At 40.1% G+C, this 22,492-nt stretch overlaps 1 protein-coding gene across 2 annotated transcripts in view; it reads right to left on the minus strand.

The window, feature by feature from the left end:
- Window positions 1–5,265: 5,265 nt before the first annotated feature.
- ift172 (intraflagellar transport 172) overlaps window positions 5,266–22,492 on the minus strand; it is a 193,178-nt gene continuing 175,951 nt past the window's right edge. For both annotated transcript variants that reach the window (XM_063001980.1, XM_063001979.1), the window contains exons 43-48: window positions 14,961–15,056; window positions 14,750–14,809; window positions 12,818–12,916; window positions 12,518–12,671; window positions 12,283–12,374; window positions 5,266–5,566 (exon numbers count right to left, since the gene is read on the minus strand). In XM_063001980.1, coding sequence (XP_062858050.1) covers window positions 5,477–5,566; window positions 12,283–12,374; window positions 12,518–12,671; window positions 12,818–12,916; window positions 14,750–14,809; window positions 14,961–15,056 — 591 coding nt within the window. In that variant the 3' untranslated portion in view covers window positions 5,266–5,476. The remainder of the gene's footprint in view (window positions 5,567–12,282; window positions 12,375–12,517; window positions 12,672–12,817; window positions 12,917–14,749; window positions 14,810–14,960; window positions 15,057–22,492) is intronic.

Here is a 22,492-nt window from a genome sequence, read left to right on the forward strand (position 1 = left end):
ATCACATACTCACGACCTGCTGTAATGCTTTGTTGACAAATGGAGTACCATTATCATTGCCAATTCTTTCACGGATCCCCCACTTTTGGATTATGTCAGTTATAAGTGCCTTTGCTACCGCACTTGCATGCTGTTTTTAATGTCCCACCTTCAGTTGGGAATGCTTCAATCCATTTGGAGAACATATCAATGAAATCAATCTGGAGATGCTGAAATGGTCAATCAGTCAGTGGTTGGGCACTTTAAGGAGTTTTAATTCCCCTACTAACTTTATTTATTTTGCAAATCATGCAGCGTTCACAAAATTTTTGGGAGTAATTAGTTAAGCTAGTTAAGCCCTTAGTGTACCAATGTCTTGAGATACTACCATCCCTCCCTCTAGAAACAATTTTTTTGGGAAGACGTGGCTTACCAGTTGGACCATACCAAACCTCATCCTTTTTGTTACACCCAGCTCGCTTCCACTCGGCCTTTCCTTTTGACTTGGCGAAGGACTGGATGGCTGTCAGGTCAGCTGAAACAGAAATAATTTTTCCACAACACAAAATATTTATCTACTGTACATTTCACTGCTGCCTTTTCTCAGCCATGTCTGCTCTGTTGTTGCCCTGTGAAATGGGATCAGAACATCAGGTGTCAGCTTCACATTTACATACATCAATAGCTTTTGGAAATAGGATTCCATCCAGAAGTGCAGAAATCAGGTTGTGATATGTGATACGTTTACCTAAATAGGTCAAAAGGCCTCATTTACTACTTCAAATTCATATCTACTGACAGTGAAAATGCTAATAGTTTTTCCCTTTAGCCAATTTACAATGCTACTAATTCATCAGCTTGAGCTGATAGATAAGATGTTAGTGATTCTGCTTTAATGGTTTAATTTTTTGTCATTACATCATACCCCACACAGCTTCTTGTTTCTGTGCACAGCTCCATATCTGGATTTTGTAGTTTCCTGTAAATCTGGTCTAGGAAAGCAAACTTCATTAACAACATTAAAACAATCATTTGGTTCACCTTCATTTTCTGTAGGAAGAAAAGTATCAGGATTAAATACATTATATATTTCAATGTGATGTTAGTCATTTCAATTAATACATTGTTATACCTCAGCCATCTAGCTGCCGTCATGTTATCAGTTTTTTGTTTCTTTGTTCAGCAATTGAGAAACATAGTTTGGTACCAACAAGGTCAAATTTCAGTAACTTACATAAGTCTATTGAATCATTTACCACTTTTTTATTCAGCTGGCACAGCTCTCAAACACATTGGAGACCTGCTACTATAAGGTCTAATTTAGCTTAAAAAAAATTATTTATTGGTCTTAGTTTACCTCCATGACCCTGGAGTAATACTGACGTCATACACCCTCCTTTTTCATTCACTGTCTGAGTGAATGGTCTGTTCGGATCCGGGATTCGCAGTGTTGGTGTTATCTGCAGAGCTCTTTTCGATGTTTCAAAGGCCTTGTCCACTTCAATGTTCCAACTAAGTTCACTGTTGGCCTGTAGGCCCTTCCCATCAGCAATTTCGCTTAAGGGAGCCTCGAGGACTTCATACTTGGAGATGATAGTTCTGCAATAAAATCACATACCTAAGAAAAACATTAGTTGCTTTTTTGTGATTGGCATGGGCATTTTTCGACAGAGATCAGTTAACATAGGAATTTAACTTCATGTTTTACTAATTGTAATTTTGAAAGGCTGTCTATCTTTGCTAGGTGACATAATAGTTTCACTGTGTCATTTTCACATTGCTCCTTCATTGGAGCTGCCAACAAACATTCACTGTTGACCTTTTGGACACAACCAATCATGTCCTTTGTACACATTTGTACACAACTCAACTGTCCTCTCCTCATGAGAGACATAGATCAACATAATACAGAAATCAGACATTTCGCCTATTCTCCATCACCAAAATATCCACAATGTCTGTTCAACCATCACATGACAACAGTTCCAACCCTCAAGGACCCAAATCACTGCAGTGATCATTACAACTTTTATACAGTGACACGTTTGGGACACAGCCTTTTATGTCAATCAGGTGTGGTTAGCCTTCCCTTTCATCAATTCTAAACAAGTTAACTTCAACTTCGCTCCTACTTCTACTCCAAAACATCCTCAGTCTTATCTATGTTTCTAAAACACTCCTTTTCATACCGGTCATCTGACTCCCCCTCTTGGATCTGTGCAGTGCAATGCAAATCTTCATTTTTCACTTGGTTAGTAAGCAAGTAAGCGTGTTCTTTGAGCTTCAGATTCACTCCATTCATGCTGTGGTTGCAGAGTTGCCACGAATAAACATAAAGTAAGGGTTTAATGTTCATCATTACACCCTGAAAGGAGTTATGTTGGGTAATTTGGATTTTTAGCCTGTCAGTTTCACTGATCAGGGTAATACCTAATTTTTCACATCAGATCTCAAGCATTTGTTATTGTCCTTATGACTCCAGGTCACATTTCGCTGTGTGATATTGTCTGTTGTCCAGTCCATTCTGACATGTGAAATGTCCACTCCCAGCTAAAGACCCATTAGACATCTCAGTTCATTCTTGGTAGGTCTCAGCTCTGCTGAGAACTTTTCTCCTCCAGCTTCACGAGGATCTGTCAGTTGTTTGGACACCTCAGGGATGTCATTCTCTGTCCATGGCCGATGAACCACCATTTCATGTCCATCAGGTCCTGCTACTTTAATCACGGGAAATGTAGCATGTCTTTATTGTCCATCTTTATTCTTCTTCAAACAATATTCACCAGTCGAGCGAGTGTGAAGGGAAGAAAACATGTTGGATTAGAACAGGTCCTCTCTATCCTCACTGGGCGGGTCATATGTTGTACTTAGCACAGCTGAGCTTCCTGCTTCAGGTTTGGAAGGCAGGTCTAGTAGATTATGACGTGGAGATCTTGGGCGGTGCTGTTCAGGAGGTGGAATGGCACCCTCATGGCTTCTTGCCTCAGCTTCCTGTTGAACTTGCGCTTGTCTCTGTGCTGGAGGACACGGACCGGGACACCCGTCTAGGTCTGGGTCTGAAACAGATTTAACACACTAGACATCTGCTTTGTTAGTTTTACATACTGCTTGCGACTTTTGTGCACGTTTCTTAGACTCAATAACCTACATACCAAAACCTTCACATTAAAACATCCCTTGTCTCTCTTTTTTTCTCTAACTACTTTTCAACATTTCTAATTGTCTTTCACTAAAACTACCTTTGGAAGAAAAACCACACTCTTTTATCCATAATTCAAATTTAGTCCCTGCTGCTTTACCATAATTAACATTCATAAACCACACATTTGGTTCATCATACACATCTAAGAAAAATTTCTGTTTGCTTTTGCCACTCCCCATTATGCCTTGTTGTGTCAATCCACCCAATTTAAATTGTCCGTCGTGAATCACTCTCACACACCTAGATACCTTGGTATCTTTAAAATTAAATACCCCATATTTAATTTGTGTGCTACCTCCCAAACACATAAGTACGCCCCGTATTTCGTTAAATATATCCCATATTCAACTTCTGTGTTTAGTACCCTGATGACTTTTTCTCCCGGGAGACATATTGCACTAGGTTCGTCAACCTGTGGCAGATTTTCTATCCAAGAAATACTGCTAAACCGAGTCGACACCCAATCGACCCTTGCTGGCCACCCCCTTTCCCCCTTGGCCACTTAGTTTCTATAAAATGATAGTAAACCCGGTACCAAGGCGGCAGATGAAGTCTGGTTCTGCAACGCAGAATGCCAATTGGGCGTTTCAGATGAAGTGAAGTCCTTCAGGATACCAATGTCTGAATCCCCCAGAACTTCTCAGCCGTCCAAGGAACGGGGTCCCATCTGGTTGGTGCCATTTTGTTGTGGGAATTCAAAATAACCCTTAAAGATTGACACAGACAACCGGGATAATGATAAAAGCAAATAATCAATTTATTACTCAGCTGAGGACCAATCTCAATGCAAACACTCACACAGCTTTACAGAGGAGAGAGGCATATGCCGTCTGTAGTATCGCAGTATTTATATCCCACTTTACTGCCCCTTCAGGCTAACTCTTCTCAGCGACCCAACTCAAGGTCAACTTTCCACATCAAACTTGCTTATCATCCTACAAGAATAGTCAGTTTGTTAGAAACATGGCGTACTTCCACAAGAATGCACCTGTATCAAAACCCCCATGCATTCCCACGGAAGCAAGAAGCCCATGCCAAGGTCAACATATCTCTGCCCCTAAGTAACCTTCCAAAAGTCTCTTCTACCTCTGCTAATTGAACTAAGAAAGCAGAAACTTATAGGGTAAAGTTAGTTATTTGGGTGATGCAAATAACTAATAAAATATTAAATTTCCATTCACACTATAGTACCACACGAAAATGCGCCCAACTTGATTTACTATACCAGATGCCCTAGGTAGTACAACCAGCTTAAGTATATCCTTAGCATTCCAGAAGTCTCCATGGAAAAGAAAAAGGAAATTTGGTAAAAGGGATAGGCTCTAAAAGACATTTTCTTTTTTATTTCTGAACTTAAGAACTTTACCCTATGCCTTATAATATGCCATTTGGATGAAAATAGCATATTTCATAATTGTCTGTTTCTCTAAACAGTTCTTGATGACAGTTCTTGATGCAGTGCCGTCCGTTCAGCCTAAGCTTGCGCCCTTGGCCTTTACACACTGAAATTTCTCCCGATTCCTTGAATCATTTAATGATATTATGCACTGAAGAGGGAGAAATATGCAAATTCTTTCCAATCTTTGAGGTACATTGTTTTTAAACATTTCAAGAATTTTCTCACGCATTTGTTGACAAACTGGAGATCCTCTGGCTATCTTTGCTCATCAAAGACTCAGCCTTTCCTGGATGCTGCTTGAAATTATGAAACATACGGCACAGTGTTTGTCACACACTACTCCTTATCAGTTTTGTATAAAAAAGTAACCTTGTTGAATTAGATTAGATTTAAAGAATGTAAACAGTGAGATAGCTAGTTAGCTGGGGACTGATGTCTTAAACAGCTTCTAAAAAGGTTAAACTCTTCCACAAGGAATTAATAACGTTTTAAATTACATTGTCCACTTTGTTAGAAAATTACCATTATTGTTTGTAAAGTTATATTTACAATTGAACATTTTAAATAAACATTAACAGCATGGGCAGAACCACTTGAGTATTTAGAATTTAGATTTTACATTTTCATTTTCATAACTTATATCACCTACAGGCATCTCTAAAATTTAAATAAAAACAAAATGCAGTTGTTTTAAATGCCTTTATAGAGTAAACAAATAAGGACAAAGTTTAAGACTTTTTTCTTATAACAGCATAAAGCATAACACCATAAAGCAAATTAAGCATTTAAATGAAGGTAATGGAATTAAGGATACAAATAAAGAATTGCACAATAACAGACAAATGAGATATGGACAGCTTAAAAAAGTTACACACAATAAGAAACAAATCTCCTTGTTACTGGAAGGAGAAGCCAGCTGATGGAAGCCCTCCACACCACTGGGCTATAAACTTTAGGACATCCTGACACTCTGGGCTGTGAGTGGCCTAAAAGACAGCAGACAATTAATTAACCTTCCGGTGCAAAAGGGGATATTTAAAAGTTATTTATTATTTACACAATCAATCCATCATTTTAATAAAAGAAGCTTGACTATGAACTCTAAACACTGCTAGAATAGTTTGATTGTTAACAGCATGTATCAGCTTCGATAATTAGTATTTTGACAAGAACGATTGTAGTACATACAGTCTAGCCGGAAAGTCTGCACACCCCTTTCACCTTCTCCACGTTTAATTATGTTACATACTCATTTGGGCGGCACAGTGGCTAAGTGGGTAGCACTGTCGCCTCACAGCAAAAAGGTCCTGGGTTCAATCCCCACGTGGGGCGGACCGGGTCCTTTCTGTGTGGAGTTTGCATGTTATCCCCGTGTCTGCGTGGGTGCTCCAGTTTCCTCCCACAGTCCAAAGACATGCAAGTGATGTAAACTGGAGATATTAAATTGTCCATGACTGCGTTTGATATAACCTTGTGAACTAATGAACTTGTGGAGGAGGTGTGCCGTCAGGAGGAAGCTGCAAGGTGTGCCAAGGCAGTTTCCCTTGCCAAACAGGGACAGTGGACATGGTGGAAAAGTGTGGAGAAGAGGAAGTATAGCTGGAAGGAGTTATGCGCAATGAAAACAAGACACCTAAGCTTCATAATCAGAGCTACTTATGATGTCCTACTAACACCAACTAATCTCCATCAGTGGTTTGGTAAAGATCCAGAGTGTGCACTCTGTCCATGCCAGCCTCCCTTCGGCACATACTCACAGGGTGCAAAACCAGCCTCACCCAAGGTCGTTATACTTGGCGTCATAACCAAGTTTTAAAGAGCCTTGCGTCCTCACTGCAGAGCCTTGCGTCCTCACTGCAGAGCCTTGCGTCCTCATTGGAGAACAAGTGTGTTGCTAGCAATTTCTTACCACCGCTAATTTCCAACTCCCAATGGACTTGTTTTGTCAGGATTCAATGGAAGAGGCACATGAGCGAAAACACCTGCGCTATGCCGATTTAGCTGCTGAAGCCCAAAATCGTGGCTGGAGAACAGAAGTCCGCCCAGTTGAGGTCGGGTGCAGAGGGTTTGTGGGAACATCTACCACCAAACTGCTGAGGGACCTGGGAATCAGGGGCAAGAATCAGTGCTCAGCCATCAAAGCAGCTTCCAAGGTAGCAGAGAGGAGCAGCCAGTGGCTGTGGATGAAGAGGAAGGATCCCTGCTGGGCCCCAAAATAACATCATAACCTCACCAATTGGGCATGGGATGCAAGCTCAGGGCTGACCTGGCCGCCTTTGGTGAGGGTGTATAGTGTGAAAGGCCGAAACACCCCATGAACCACAGGAACACTACTGATGATGCATCCCAAATTTTCCAACACGTAGCATCATTCATTGCTTCACTTAATGATGTAATCTTGCATGTGTTGCACAAAGGATAGTAACATCTTGTCCTGTGTTTTGGAATATGTTATGAGTAACTACCGTTCCAGTCATGAATGGACTGGTCAAAGTGTTAAACATGATGTTAAAAGTCCAAATAAACAAACAAACAAACAAACATACTCATTCTATAAGAGATTGAGTTATTTTTTTGCCTCAAACATCTACACAAAATCACCAATAATTACGAAGTAAAAGCAGGGTTTTATGCAATTTTATTTTGCTGACAAAAATAGTTTATTTAGGGGTTACATATCTATATACACCCTTAGCCTAATACTTGGTTTGATGCACCTTTGGCAGCAATTACAGCTTCAAGGAAAAGCTTGGGAAAGAAGCTACGAGTTTGGCACCCTTGTTTCTGGACATTTTTGCCCATTTCTCTTGGCATGTCCCTGCAATCTCCGTCAGGTTGGATGGTGAGCGTCAGTACACAGCCATTTTCAGCTCCTTCTACAGACGTTGGATTTGATTCAGGTCTGGGCTCTGGCTGGGCCACTCAAGGACATTCACAGACTTTCTCCGAAGCCACTCCTTTGTTATCTTGGCTGTGTGCTTTGGGTCGTTGTAATGTTGTAATGTAAACCTTCACCCCAGTCTGAGGTCCAGAGAGCTCTGGAGCAGGTTTTCTTCAAGGATCTTGGTGTACTTAGCTGCATTCATCTTTCTCTCCATCAGGACTAGTCGCCCCGGTCCCGCTGCTAAAAAACGTCCCCACATCATGATGCTACCACCGCTATGCTTCACTGTAGGGATGCATTAGCCAGGTGATGAGTGGAACCTGTTTTCCTCCAGACGTGACACTTGGTATTCAGGCCAAAAAGTTCAATTTTGCTTTCATCAGACCAGATAATATTGTTTCTCATGGTTTGAGAGTCCTCTGGGTGCCTACAGCGGGCTGTCGTGCCTTTTACTAAGCAGTGGCTTCCGTCTGGCCATACCATAATTGGCGTGATTTATGGAGTGCTGTCTGGATGGTTGATAAGGTTCTCCCATCTTCACAGAGATACACTGGAGCTCTGTCAGAGTGACCCTCGGGTTCCTGCTCACCTCCCTGGCCAAGGCCTGTCTTCCCCGATTGCTGTTGAAGTTTGGCAGGACGGCCAGGTCTAGGAAGATTTTTGGTGGTTCCAAACTTTTTCCATTTATGAATGATGTTGGCCACTGTGCTCTTTGGGACCTGTAAAGCTGCAGCAATTTTTCTGTAACCTTCTCCAGATCTATGCCCTGACACAATCCTGTTTCCGAGGTCTGAAGATAATTCCTCTTACCCAATGGCTTGGAGTTTGCTCTGATATGCACTATCAACTGTGGGACCTTATACAGTGGTGTTAAAAAAAATAGCAGCCCAACACCATTAACCTGATAAAGCAATGTTTTAGTAGAAGTGATATTTCTACATAGCAAAAAATGTACTTGAAAGTGTAGCAGAGTAATGAAAAAAAAAAAAAAAAAAAACAATTAGGACATGCATGCCACTCATTCCGAGTAATCGAAGCATTGATTGAAAGGGGGTTGTTCAAAATTATAGCAGTGAGGAGTTCAACTGGTGAAGTCATTCATTCTGCAGAAGAACGGGTGTTAATTTTGGCCCTTATTTAAGGTAGAAGGGTGGCAAATGTTGCACAGCTTGGTCATAGCGCATTTCCTTCTGAAATATTGGGTAAAATGGGTTGTTCCAGGCATTGTTCTGATTAACAGCATACTTAGAATAAAAAGTTGATTGTAGAGGGAAAACATACAGAGAAGTGCAGCAAATTATAGACTGCTCAGATAAAATGATCCCAAATACCTTGAAGTGACAACCAAAACCTGAAAGACGCAGAAGGAAGCATGGAACTACTGTTCGAATGGATCGAAGAATAGCCAAAATGGAAAGGGTTCAGCCAATGATCACCTCCAGTAAGAGCAAGAAACATCTGAAGTTACCAGTGAGTACAGAAAATGATTTAGTGAAGCCAATTCACCAGAAAGAACTCTTTGCAAAGTTCCGTTGTTAAGAAAAAGACATGTCCTGAATGGGGCAAAATTTGCCAAGAAACACATTGACTGGTCCAAAGAGAAATGGCTCAACATTTTGTGGACTGATGAAAGCAAAATTGTTCTTTTTGGGTCTAGTGGCCGTAAACAGTATGTCAGACGACCCCTGAGCACTGAATTCAAGCCAAAGTGCACTGTGAAGCAGTGTTAATTTAGTTGACGAATGATTTGTCATAGTTTTCGTCAACGAACCTTTTTTTCATGACGAAAACGAGACGATGACTAAATAAAAACTACAAAAAAAGATAAAAACTATGACGAAATGAATCGACACTTTCGTCAACGAATAAAAACGAGACGAAAATGTTTGGCAGGGACGACATCCAATCAGAACTGATTTAGTTTTGTGGAAGGTAGGGACAAGTTAGAAAGAGATCCAATCATAACTAATTTAGCGTATGTGGAGGGGCGGGACAAGCCGGGTAGCCATCCAATCAGTACTAATCTTTTGCAGTACCGCGGCAGAGCCGTAGATAGAGATAGCTCTGTACCGCGGTAAGAGCACACTTGCACAAGTTTGATCTAAACCCGGGAAGACCAGACTAGCCTGTGAACTTTCTTTACTCATGGAACTAGGTTAACTCCACAATGTCAACAGGGAGAAAGAGGAGAGCCGATATATGGACATATTTCTCATTTGACGTCGTGAAAAACAAGACGATGTGTAAACCATGTGGGGCGATCTAGGGTAAAAACACAACAAATCTGAAACATCTGGCACTGCTGGCAGTATAATGGCAACATAATGTCACAGCTGCTTTTATGGTACCCAGTTTTATAAAGAATGTAATATGCAATTTGTTATGAACAATGCATATATTTTTCAGGCAGAGCAAGAATACTGGTCATTAATATTTTGTTATTGTTATGCTCAATAAGCAGGGTCAGTTAAATAAAGATGTTTGAAATAAGTTAAATCTGTTTTTGTGTGTATTGCACATTCAAACATTAATAATATTCCATAACTGGTTAAAAATGTTTCATTTTGTGTAAGTGTATATAATGACTTAAATAATTTAAGGGAACTGATGAAAAAGCATTTACATTTTACACCCTTTATATGTATTTTAGGGCGGCACGGTGGCTAAGTGGGTTGCGCGGTCACCTCACAGCAAGAAGGTCCTGGGTTCGAACCCCAGGTGGGGCGGTTCAGGTCCTTTCTGTGTGGAGTTTGCATGTTCTCCCTGTGTCTGCGTGAGTTTCCTCCGGGTGCTCCGGTTTCCTCCCACAGTCCAAAGACGTGCAAGTGAGGTTCCAAGATTAACAAGATTGAGGTAATAGAGTGGCCAGCCCAATCCCCTGACTTCAATCCCATAGAGAACTTGTGGGCTGAAATCTGAAACGTGTTTTTTTTAGGCAAAACCCAAAAATGCAGAAGAACTGTGGAATGTAGTCTACTCATCCTGGACTGGAATACCTGTTCAGAGGTGCCAGAGGTTGGTCGACTCCATGCAACACAGATCTCGGAAACAATTGTTATGCCACTAAATATTAGTTCAGTAATTTAAAGTAAAGTGAAACCTCAAACATTGTTTTTAGTTTATACATACATTTTTTAAGTTTTTAAAGAAAAATGCTGGCAATGCTATTTTTTTGAACAGCCTAATATTCATTTTTCTTAACTTTCTGTAAAGGATTGACACAAACTGGCTAAATGTTGTTATGTTTTGATTTAGAATTGAAAGTGTAGTATTTTCAGTGCATTATTATAATGATTGTGCTTTATTCACTTTTTTAAAGTCACTGCTATTTTTTTTGAACACCACTGTATACACAGGTGTTGGCAACCCCCAATCATGTCCAATCAATTAAATTTACCACAGGTGGACTCCAATTAAATTGTAGAAACATCTCAAGCAGTATCAGTGAAAACAAAATGCACCTCAGCTCACTTTTGGGTGTCATATCAAAGGGTGTGCACGCTTGTTTACATTTGATATTTTACATTTTGATTTTTAATAAATTAGCACAAATATCTAAAAATCTGCTTTCACTTCATCATTGTGGGCTATTTTGTAAAGAATTTTGTGACAAAAAATGAATGAGTCTGTAATATAATAAAATGTGGAGAAGGTGAACGAGGTGTGCAGACTTTCCGGCTTGACTGTATTAACATTAATGGAAAACTGAGTGTATCAATAACAAAAATGATTAAATGTGTAAAATGTAATAAGCTTAAATGTCAGTTACAAACATGTCCATTAGCAAAAAATTTTTAAACAGCAGTTACTGGAACACACTGATATTTGTCCCAATGGTCAATGCGTACAAAATGCATGGTTAAAAACTAAAAAAAAACATTTTAACATATGAACATATTCACATTTGAAGAATGCCAAAGTTTGTCATTAACCCATACTGTCCACTGCCAACTGTTAACCTATGGGGGAAAAAGTTCAATATTTGCTTTGCATTGTTGTACAACAGTCAAGAGAAGTGAGACAAATTTATAGAACCAGATATACCCAGTGGTGCACAATTTGTCCTGATGACAATATTCTTAAATGTTAATTCCCTCAATTTGCTTAACTTGTTCAAGGCTTTAGGTTAGACACTTTTCTCAATTACCATTATAAAAATAAAATAAAATTCTGGAGCACAGACTGTGAAGTCATTATCCACCTTATATCACTCTTAAAAATGGTTTCAAGGCCGCTCAGGTGGCACAGGTAAAGCACACGCTGTTCACCAGAACTGAGATCTCGAATACATCGTATCAAATCTAGGCTCTGCCTGCCGGCTGAGGCTGAGCAGCCGCATAAACAACGTTTGGCCTGTTGTTCAGATTGGGGCGGGATGGGGACTCTCTCTCAGACTAGTGCGATTACAACCTCTGCACGGAGATAGGAAAGGTGTGGCTCTCCGTACACAGCGCTGTGCTGCACTTGTGCGATAAGATGTTCGATTGCAGTGCACGTGTCGGAGGGGGCGTGGCGCAGCCTCGTCCTCCCCAATCAGAAGCAGGGACCAGCATTAGTGAGAGGGTGATTGACAGGCAGAAATTGGATGCGTGGGAGAAAAAGGAAAAAAAGGAAAAAAAAAAAAAAAAGGTTTCACCACAAACCAGGACTTGTATCCCAGCATTGCAGGAAATATTACAGATGCTATGGAGGCAAAAGCGTATGCCCTACTTTCATATTAGCAAATATTAATGTATCTTGAGTTTCTGTTATTGTACCCACAGACATTTACTAAAGTATTTTGTCAGCTGCAAGAATAACTCAAAATATGGGTTTTACCTTGGTAGCCAGCAGGAATTTATTCCAGTCATCCTTGTTGGATGCCATCCCCGGTGCTTTAAACTCAATTTTATTCTGAAGTACAGGGTAACCTGTGGACCAAAAAAGATGGGGAGTTTATAGTCTACTGATAAAACCAAATTTGCATAAATCAGAGATAAAACATGTTTTAAAGCCTACGCCTATGCTGAATTTTCTGAAAAAAGATTACATGTCATAAAGAAACTGACAGCACCTGTAATGACACAGGGAAGGAATCGAATGCCGGTGTTGGATGCCAGCAGCGAGGCCTCATATGTGCCTCTCTCATCTCTAGGAAGCACTGGCTCTATCCGCTGGTCCATTGACATAGTCAAAACCCAATCCCTGATCTCCTCCCTCTTAGCCACCTGTTAAATATGATTACAATCTTGCTATGAAGTTATACATAAAGTTTTGTATATAGTAGGGGTTTGACAATATACAACAATCTATTAAATACATTTTTGTTTTCTGATGCATTTTATGTAAATAAAGAAATTTTAAAAAGCCTTACAGTGACATGGAGTTTGGATGGAAGAGGGACTTCAAAAGGAATATCTGTGCCCTGGAAATCTGTGTGGTCTAAGGTATCCAGTGAACCCTCATCAATACCCTAAGACATAGCCATTTATGTATTTAACAGTCAAAATTAACAAAATTAGAAAACCACTGATTAAAAACTAAAATACAGCGATACAATGGATTCAAAAAGTATTTAGACCCCTTGACTTTTTTGTCTCTATTTTGTTATACAATGTTCCTAATCCATAAGGTTTAATATGATGTTGGCCCACCCTTTGCAGCTATAACAGCATCAACTCTTCTGGGAAGGCTTTCCACAAGGTTTAGAAGTGTGTGTATGGGAATTTCAACCATTCCTCCAGAAGCTCATTTGTGAGGTCAGACACTGATGTTGGACGAGAAGGCCTGGCTCGCAGTCTCTGCTCTAATTCATTCCAAAGGTGTTTTATAGGGTTGAGGTCAGGACTCTGTGCAGGCCAGTCAAGTTCTTCCACACCAAACTTCTTCATCCATGTCTTTATGGACCTTGCTTTGTGCACTGGTGCGCAGTCATGTTGGAACAGGAACGGGCCATCCCCAAACTCTTCCCACAAAGTTGGGAGCATGAAATTGTCCACAATCTCTTGGTATACTGAAGCATTAAGAGTTCCTTTCACTGGAACTAAGGGGCAGAGCCCAACTCCTGAAAAACAACCTCACACCATAATCCCCCCTCCACCAAACTTTACACTTGGCACAATGCAGTCAGACAATTACTGACTGTAGTCCATCTATTTCTTTACATACTGTTTTAGCCTGCTTTCACACTGTTCTTCAGTGGTCAGGACCCCCACAGGACCACTACAGAGTAGATATTATTTGGGTGTTGGATCATTTTCAGCACTGCAGTAACACTGACATGGTGGTGGTGTGTTAGTGTGTGTTGTGCTGGATAAGACACAGCAGCGCTGATGGAGTTTTTAAACACCTCACTGTCACTTCTGAACTAAATAGTCCACTAACCAAAAATATCCAGCCAACAGCGCTCCATGGGCAGCATTCTGTGACCACTGTTGAAGGTATAGAAGATGACCAACTCAAACAGCAGCAATAGATAAGTGATCGTCTCTGACTTTATATCTACAAGGTGGACCACCAGGTAGGAGTGTCTAATAAAGTGGACAGTGAGTGGACACGGTATTTAAAATCTCCAGCCGTGCTGCTGGGTCTGATCCACTCATACCAGCACGCACGCACACACACACACACACACACACACACAGATCAGCCATAACATTAAAACCACCTCCTTGTTTCTACACTCACTTTTATCAGCTCTACTTACTGACGGTAGTCCATCTGTTTCTCTGCATACTTTGTTAGCCCCTTTTCATGCTGTTCTTCAATGGCCAGGACTCTCCCAGGACCAATACAGAGTAGGTATTATTTGGGTTTTGGATCATTCTCAGCACTGCAGTTACAATGACATGGTGGTGGTGTGTTAGTATGTGTTGATCTGGTATGAGTGGATCAGACACAGCAATGCTGATGGAGTTTTTAAACACCTCACTGTCACTGCTGGACTGAGAATAGTCCACCAACCAAAAACATCCAGCCAAGAAACCTCCCTCAGAGTGAACACAAACTCAGAATGGGGTGAGTGGAGCAATTGCATACCTTTAAAGATACCTGAACACCTGTGGCAATTCACAGATGCTCCCCATCCAATCCAACAGAGTGCAGATTAATAGATAAATAGGAAATTATACTCATTCAAAGCCACTTTTCTCAAAAAGTCAAAGAGTCTAAATACTTTATGAATTCACTGTGTATATCAAATTAAAACTGTGCCTCTTTTAGTGAGTGAGTTTGACAGCAAGCTTTACAACTTTTATGATATGACCTTATCAAAACAGTTCATGCATAAAACTTAAACTTGATTTACATCAGCCAAATCCAGGAAGCGGTTGAGGAAAATAAAGGCCATGCCTTCTGATCCGACAGCCTGTAAAAAAAAAGTTTAGCAATATAAAACTGACACTTAACCAATTAACAAAAACAGCAACAATAATAATGCCAATAATTCTTAGATGTTCATAAATGTGTGCCAAATAAATTATTCAAATTGGTAGCAAGTGTTTTGTGTTTTGGCATACCTTAGCTGCCAGGCCGGCCTCATAAAAGGCCCTGTCTGCTGGAATGAGGTCTGTGTGCCGGAGCAACGAAATGGACAGCTTGGCTGTCAAAGTACTCTGGGCCACACAAAAAAATGACAACAAAATATATTCTTAAGTTGTTTAAATACATAACAGTTTGTACATTATTACCAAAAAAATTCTATGGTTTTATAACTCCAATCAAACCCCAGTTAGAAAATAGAATAATCAAAATTAGTGAAACAGTGGTGAATATACTAAGATTTGGATGACCTGCTAAAATGTCTCCAATGGCTAATCCAGAAAGTTTTAATGTTATAAAAGATAAAAAATCTATCTTCAGGACCTGGACAACTTTTCATTAATTTTAATTAGGTTATGCAATTGAACAATGATTCAAAAACAAAGTTTAAAAAAAAATGGTTGAAGATAACAAAATAAAAGTTTGGAGTGAATATGGCTGCCTGCAGTCCTGACCTGTCCCCAATAGAGAATGTGTGGAGAATTTTGAAATGAAAAATGCGACAATGACGACCCCGTACTGTTGCACATCTTAAGATGTGTTTGCAGGAAGAATGGGACAAAATAGAAGCTGAAACACTAAATCGCTTAGTATCCTCGGTGCCAAAACATTTTTTTAAAGTGTGGTGAAAAGGAATGGCAACATTACAAAGTGGTAAATGCTTTACTGTCCCAACTTTTTTTGGAAAGTGTTGCAGGCCTGAAATGGATGTTTATTAATAAATAAAATGAAGTTGACCAGACAAAACTGACCAGGTTCATACTGTCTGCAATCAAATAGAAGTCAAAGTAAATGTACAAAACTCTGTTTTTTTTTATTATTAGCATTTTCTATACTGCCCTAACTTTTTCTGATTTGGGGTTGTAAGATAAAAACAACAAATTGCTTACAATTTACATCTGGTGTATTATAAAATTAAGAAATGTACCCTTGTTGACAAGTATTGGTGCACTAAGGGGAACCCAAACTTAATAATTGTACAGTGGCAAATTATCTCTGCTTTTTTGCTGCTGTTACCCTCTACACTGATTAGCCATAACAATAAAACCACCACCTTGTTTCTACATTCACTGTCCATTTTATTAGCTCCACTTACCATATAGAGGCACTTTGTAGTTCTACAATTACTGAATGTAGTCTATTTCTCTGCATGCTTTGTTAGCCCCCTTTCACACTGTTCTTGTTATCAATGGTCAGGACTCTTCCAGGACCACTACAGAGTAGGTATTATTTGGGTGGTGGATCATTCTCAGCACTGTAGTGACACTGACATGGTGGTGGTGTGTTAGTGTGTGTTGTGATGGTATAAGTAGATAAGACACAGCAATTCTGATGGAGTTTTTAAACACCTCACTGTCACTGCTGAACTGAGAATAGTTCACTAACCAAAAATATCCAGCCAACAGCGCCCCGTGGGCAGCTTCCTGTGACCACTGATGAAGGTCTAGAAGATGAACAACTCAAACAGCAGCAATAGATGAGCGATTGTCTCTGATGTCTCTGACATCTACAAGGTGGACCAACTAGGTAGGAGTGTCTAATAGAGTGGACAGTGAGTGGACACGGTATTTAAAAACTCCAGCAGTGCTAACACACCACCACGTCATTGTCACTGCAGTGCTGAAAATGATCCACCACCTAAATAATACCTGCTCTGTGGTGGTCCTGTGGGGGTGCTGACCATTGAAGAACAGGGTGAAAGCAGGATAAAAAAAATATGTACAGAAATAGATGGACTACAGTCAGTAATTTTAGAACTACAAAGTGCTTCTATATGGTAAGTGGAGCTGATAAAATAGACAGTGAGTGTATAAACAAGAAGGTGGTTTTAATGTTATGACTGATCAGTGTACATTTGACACACATAAATAAGGCCCACCTAATTCAAGAAGCCAGCACATCAACTTCAGCTGTACCACCAAATGTTGCAATCGGCTCAAGCAAATTAAAGTCTTGAGAGCGCTTGTTCAAAGTCTGATTTCACATTTTGAATTTGCTTAATGTACCGTGCACTATTTAGTTGCAGGCAAGATGCCCCCTGCTTTTACAACTCCGAATTTTTTTATTTTTATTCCGTAGGTTCACTGTAAAAAATTCTTGTTTGGTTATGTTCTGAGAATGTAAAAATAGATGTTGGCACAACATGAATTATGGAAATAGTTGGTCCAAAATAAAAAAATGTGTTGTGTCGTCAGCTGTAGTAGTTTTACTCTTCAACTTAAAATGTTAGGTTCAGTAAACGAGTACAACTGTGTTCACTCAACATTTCAAGTCTAATGAAAAAAACTGATTTGGGTGAGCAACAGTGGGAATGAGGAAACTTCTGCGCATGCGCTCCAGAGGGACGTCTTCGCGCCAGTTTTTATGGAGAGAAGAGGACTTTCAAACAACCGTTTTATATTAACGAGAAGATTTCAAACAAAGAGTAAGTATTTTAACATAATAACATCTTATTCACGTTAAGGTGGAGGGTTTAACGAATCTGAACAACTCTGTGGTTTGTTTGATTTTGAATTGATGAACTGAAAGCTGCACAGAGGACGTGTTCATCATTTTAACATGTTTTTAAATGTAACTCCACATGCAATTACTGCCTCTTTTACTTTGGGCTGAATACTAAATAACTATAAACAGAGTCTGTTAAGCTGTGATAAAACACTGTATCAAACTAGTGATAGAGTTACTGAATCGATTCGTATGACTGTTCATTTATTTTCATCTGATTCAAATGATTCATTGTGGCTGTTCAAATCGAGCACCTGCAGCTTGTTGCTGAAGTTCACCGTTCCACCTTAAATCAGGTAGCAGTTACATCCAGGGTTTTTTAAAATATACCTCAAATAAAATAGTTTTGTTATTATCATGGCTGGATTACTGACCGGGCCAGTGGGGCCAGCGCCCAGGGGCCCTTGAGGTTAGGGGGCCCTGGCCCAAAACATTTTGCGATGCCTATCAACATTTATGATACAATATATTTTTATTTCCGAGGGCCCTCCATTTTAAGGATCCTCTGACTATTAGGGACTTTGACCCCAGGGCCTCTTGGGGGCCCTAGCCATGCTTTTGGGGCCCCTAGCCATGCTTTTGGGCCCCTTATGAAAATGGATGAGGCGTTGTGGCACTGCTCTGACTTCGACTTCTGGCTATTAGGGGTCCTAGGAAAGAGGGGGGCATATTTTTAGAGGGCTTTGGTTATGAGAGCCCCTACCAGGGGGCCCTAGAGAAGAGCAGGGCATACCATTAGAGGGCCCTTGATCACGAGGGCCCCTGCTATGGGGCCCTTGACTTCCATAGAAGTCGTTTACCATGGCTCCTTGATTTTCTAGGGACCTACAAATTGCCAGGCAAGCTACCATATTTCATAACAGACGTTTTGTTGCAAATATGCGATTCAGGCACTTACTTAATGTTTCTGAATTTGTATTGTTTCAAATTTATTATGTTCAATTTCTCTTAAGCGCAGAGACACAAATTAATTTAGCAATTTTGCAATTATTTAAATTTAAGACAAGCAATTTGTCTGATGAATGCTATCTTTGACACCGATTAAATTGAGTGAATTTGGCCGTGGGTGTGATTTCACTTATGTGAAAACAACAAGCCATTTGACTAGTTTCATGTTTCCCCTTTAATAAACAACAGTAAAGAGACCAGTGGTCACTCTAGCTCTAAAGGAATGCATGAAAGGAAAAGTGCCTTTTCATACAACAGAACTGCAAGCTAATTTTACTGAGTAGCACAATTTTGGTTTGGTGACAGATGATGAAACAGCAAGTGGTTTTGTTGTAGTAGCTGTGGCTGTGTATGCGTGTAACCCTGATGTTTTGTTTGAGGATTATTTATTGGAAAACATATTTTATTCAGCTTGTTATTCAATGACTATTCAATGACAGTTTGACATGACTTGACATGTTTCAAGGCAGTGTGAAGGGGTCTCGACAATAATTAAACTTGATTTAATATCATTAACACAGCATTTTTAATATACTCAAAACCTTCCCCGTCTCCCTCTCCATGCCTCTCTCTCTCTCTCACTCACACACACACACAAAACAGCCTTTTTTGTAGTAGATAGTGGCTGCCCCTCCCCCACTCTCTCACTCAGTGGTGAAAAATTGTTACATTGCCCTAAATTCCCACGGGGGCTGAGCCAATCAGGTGTTGCGAGAACTTCCAAGTGAATATGCAAGATCTATATAAAACCCCCTGCCAGTATCAAAACTCCTCACATTCAGACAGTTCAGATTGCGAACTTGCTCTGTGCTTTTACTACAACTTTTACCTTGCTATTATACTATACTATATTGCATATATTCTGTTACATTCTTTTCATAGTCTTTTCAAAGGCTTATATATTATATTATATATTATATTATATTACATGATATAATATTATATTACTATATATAATATATTAAACTTTGAAAGGTTCACAGCCTTTTTCAAGGCTAGTGTAACGTTGCTAACTAGCAACTCACAGCTTTTTTAAAAGCTTATTGTTATTTGCATATTACATTTTTGATAATAGTAGAAGTGTAAGCTTTATAATATTAGTACATACATACAATACATTTACAATAACAACAATTTATAGCTAAATAGTTATAGGTCAGCCTTTTTTTATTACATATTGTATCTGCTCTACAATTTAGTGATTGTATTTTTTTCCTGAACATACAACATAGAAACAACATAGTAAGTATTGGATAGAAATAGGAATTTGCAAGACAAGCTTCTATATTTGCATCTTAAGAAACACTTGCCATTAATAACATGGATCCCAAACAAAAAAGTGGTGCCTCAAAAAGAAAAGCAAAAAAGATTAAGGAAGCAAATCAGGCAGATTTCCTGAAAAGCGTTCCTTTGATCTCAAACTTCTTTGAGAAACCGCTGGATATGAGTGAGACAAGTATTGCTAATGTTAGCAGTGATCAGAGTTCTAGCAATGAAGATGTGATCACCACTGGCTTAGTGTCACCTGTCAGTGACTATGTACCTTTGCAGACCCAGTCAGGTGCAGAGCAGGAATGCCAGCCCTGCCAGGCTACCACAGACCAGCAGCAGAAAGACCATGAAAGGAAAGTTGCAGGTGTGTCAGACCCACAATCAGACCAGCCAGCTGCATCGTGTGAGTGTCGTTTTTCAAATGAGGAGGGCAAGGACCCCAACTCCTGGTGTGAAACGGTCAACGACCCTGCTTTATGGCCCAGTACCATTACCGACCAAGCCAAGTCGATTCTTGTTAGTAGAGGAGAAGCTGCATTTCAAAACAGAAGTGCTAAGTACCCAGCCTCAGTCAGGGATAGAGGCATTGGGGGTACCAGTAGGAGCTTTACAAATGCTCTACTCAGTTTCTCTCTACCCAACAGGCAAACTGTGACTAGGCAGTGGCTACTTTACTCTCCTTCAACTGGCTGTGTGTATTGTTTTGCTTGCAAACTGTTTTCCAGTAAGCACAATACTTTTGTTCATGGATTTTCTGACTGGAAACATTCAGAGCGGATTGGTGAGCATGAGGGGAGTGTGGAGCATAGGGCTTGCATGCTAGCATTATATAATCGCTCCAGAGGCACAGCAACAATTGATTCTGATATTGTCAAACAAATTGATGCAGAAAGACAATACTGGCGGGACGTTTTGAAAAGAGTTGTTGCAGTCATCCAGTTTTTGGGGGAGAGGGGACTCGCTTTCAGGGGAGATGATGAGCTATTAGGATCAGCCCACAATGGTAATTTTTTGGGCATCATAGAACTCTTAGCCAAATTTGACCCATTCCTAGCTGAGCACCTCAAAAGGTTTGGAGGTAAGGGAAAAGGTTCTGTGTCCTACTTATCATCGACAGTGTGTGAAGAATTTATCCATTTGATGGGACAGAGAACAAAGCAGGCAATTGTTAATGAGATCAAAGAATCTAAATACTTCTCTGTTATAGTTGACTCCACTCCTGACCTTGCTCATGTGGACCAACTTACTTTTATTTTCAGGTTTGTTAATAATGACGGACATGTAGTTGAGCGTTTTCTAGCTTTTGAGCCTATTGAAAACCATAGTGGGGACAGTTTGGCAGAGTGTGTCGTTGCTATGGTGGAGAATCTGGGCCTAGACTTATCCGACTGTAGGGGCCAGTCATATGATAATGCAAGTAACATGTCGGGAAAGTACAATGGAGTCCAAGCTCATCTTAAACAAAGAAACCCTTTGATTTGTTATGTCCCCTGTGCAGCACATTCACTGAATTTAGTTGGTGTCAATGCTGTTGACAGTAGCCCAGAAGCTGGACTTCTTTTTGACTTTGTACATTTTGTGCATCATCTACACACAGGTGGGGAAAGGTTTTCCGTGATACTGATATCAAACTCACACTGAAATTACTGTCAGGTACTCGATGGAGCGCACGAGCTGAGTCAACTAAGGCTCTTTGGAAATATTATGCAAACTGAGAGAGGCATTGAATTATATGTCTAAAGATATGGAGGAGAAATGTGTAACTCGAAGTGAAGCCTCTGCACTCTGTGACAAATTGGACACGTTGGAGATGGCCTTCATGGCATACTTCTGGGACACAATACTACAGAGGTTCCAAGCCACAAGCCTGCAGCTGCAGAAGCATGATATTGACATATGTACAGCTACACAACTTCTCTTGTCTTTACGAGACTTTGTGGCAGCACAGAGAGATAACTTTGAGGTGTTTGAAGGGGCAGCTTTAAATGTCACCACTGCTGTCTCCTAAGAGTACAGGCATGACCTCCAGCGTACAAAGAAGCGCAAAATTATGTCTGATAGTGCAGAGCCAGGTGTAGCATTTAACGGAAAGGACAAGTTTCGGATCGAAACTTTCAATGTTGTCATTGACAAACTTGTGTCCTGTCTCAACCACTGTTTGAATGCATACACACACTTAACTGAGCTACTTGATGTTCTTTTCATGCCTGACAATATGTCCAACAGTGAGCTCACTTTAAAGGCTAACTCACTCGCTGCAGCATATCCTTCAGATCTGAACATGAGGCTGGCAGATGAATTGATACAATACAAATCATTCATAACAGAAAAAGAAAAATGTCCTAGTAAAATGCTCAAAACCATGATAAATCTCTCAACTCTTTGCCCAGGGGCCCAGACTATCCTTAATCCGTCCTTGGTTATTATTATACTGTAGTTAACTCTGTACAGCCTTGTAACATCGGAGTCAAATTAAAGAATCGGTTTCGTAAAACGAACTTTTCACCACTAGCCGTGTCTATTAAGGAACGGACTCTTACAATGTTAGTGAACCGACTCTTGGACCGTTACTCTGCATTTTACTAAAATATTTGGAAGCCTGTTGAGTTACTGGATTGTAAATAACGTTAAAGCAACTGGATGCTGCTGTCAGATGCTTCTGCATCCACATGCGTGTGTGAAACGGCGACTTCGCTTTTATAAACGTTGTTAACAAACCGTGGTGTAGAGATATTTGTAGTTGTTGAAACGAGTGGAGAAATTCTAAACGCAGCACATTATGTAA

The sequence above is a fragment of the Trichomycterus rosablanca genome, chromosome 9 (genome assembly GCF_030014385.1).
Source record: "Trichomycterus rosablanca isolate fTriRos1 chromosome 9, fTriRos1.hap1, whole genome shotgun sequence".
NCBI classification, from domain to species: domain Eukaryota; kingdom Metazoa; phylum Chordata; class Actinopteri; order Siluriformes; family Trichomycteridae; genus Trichomycterus; species Trichomycterus rosablanca.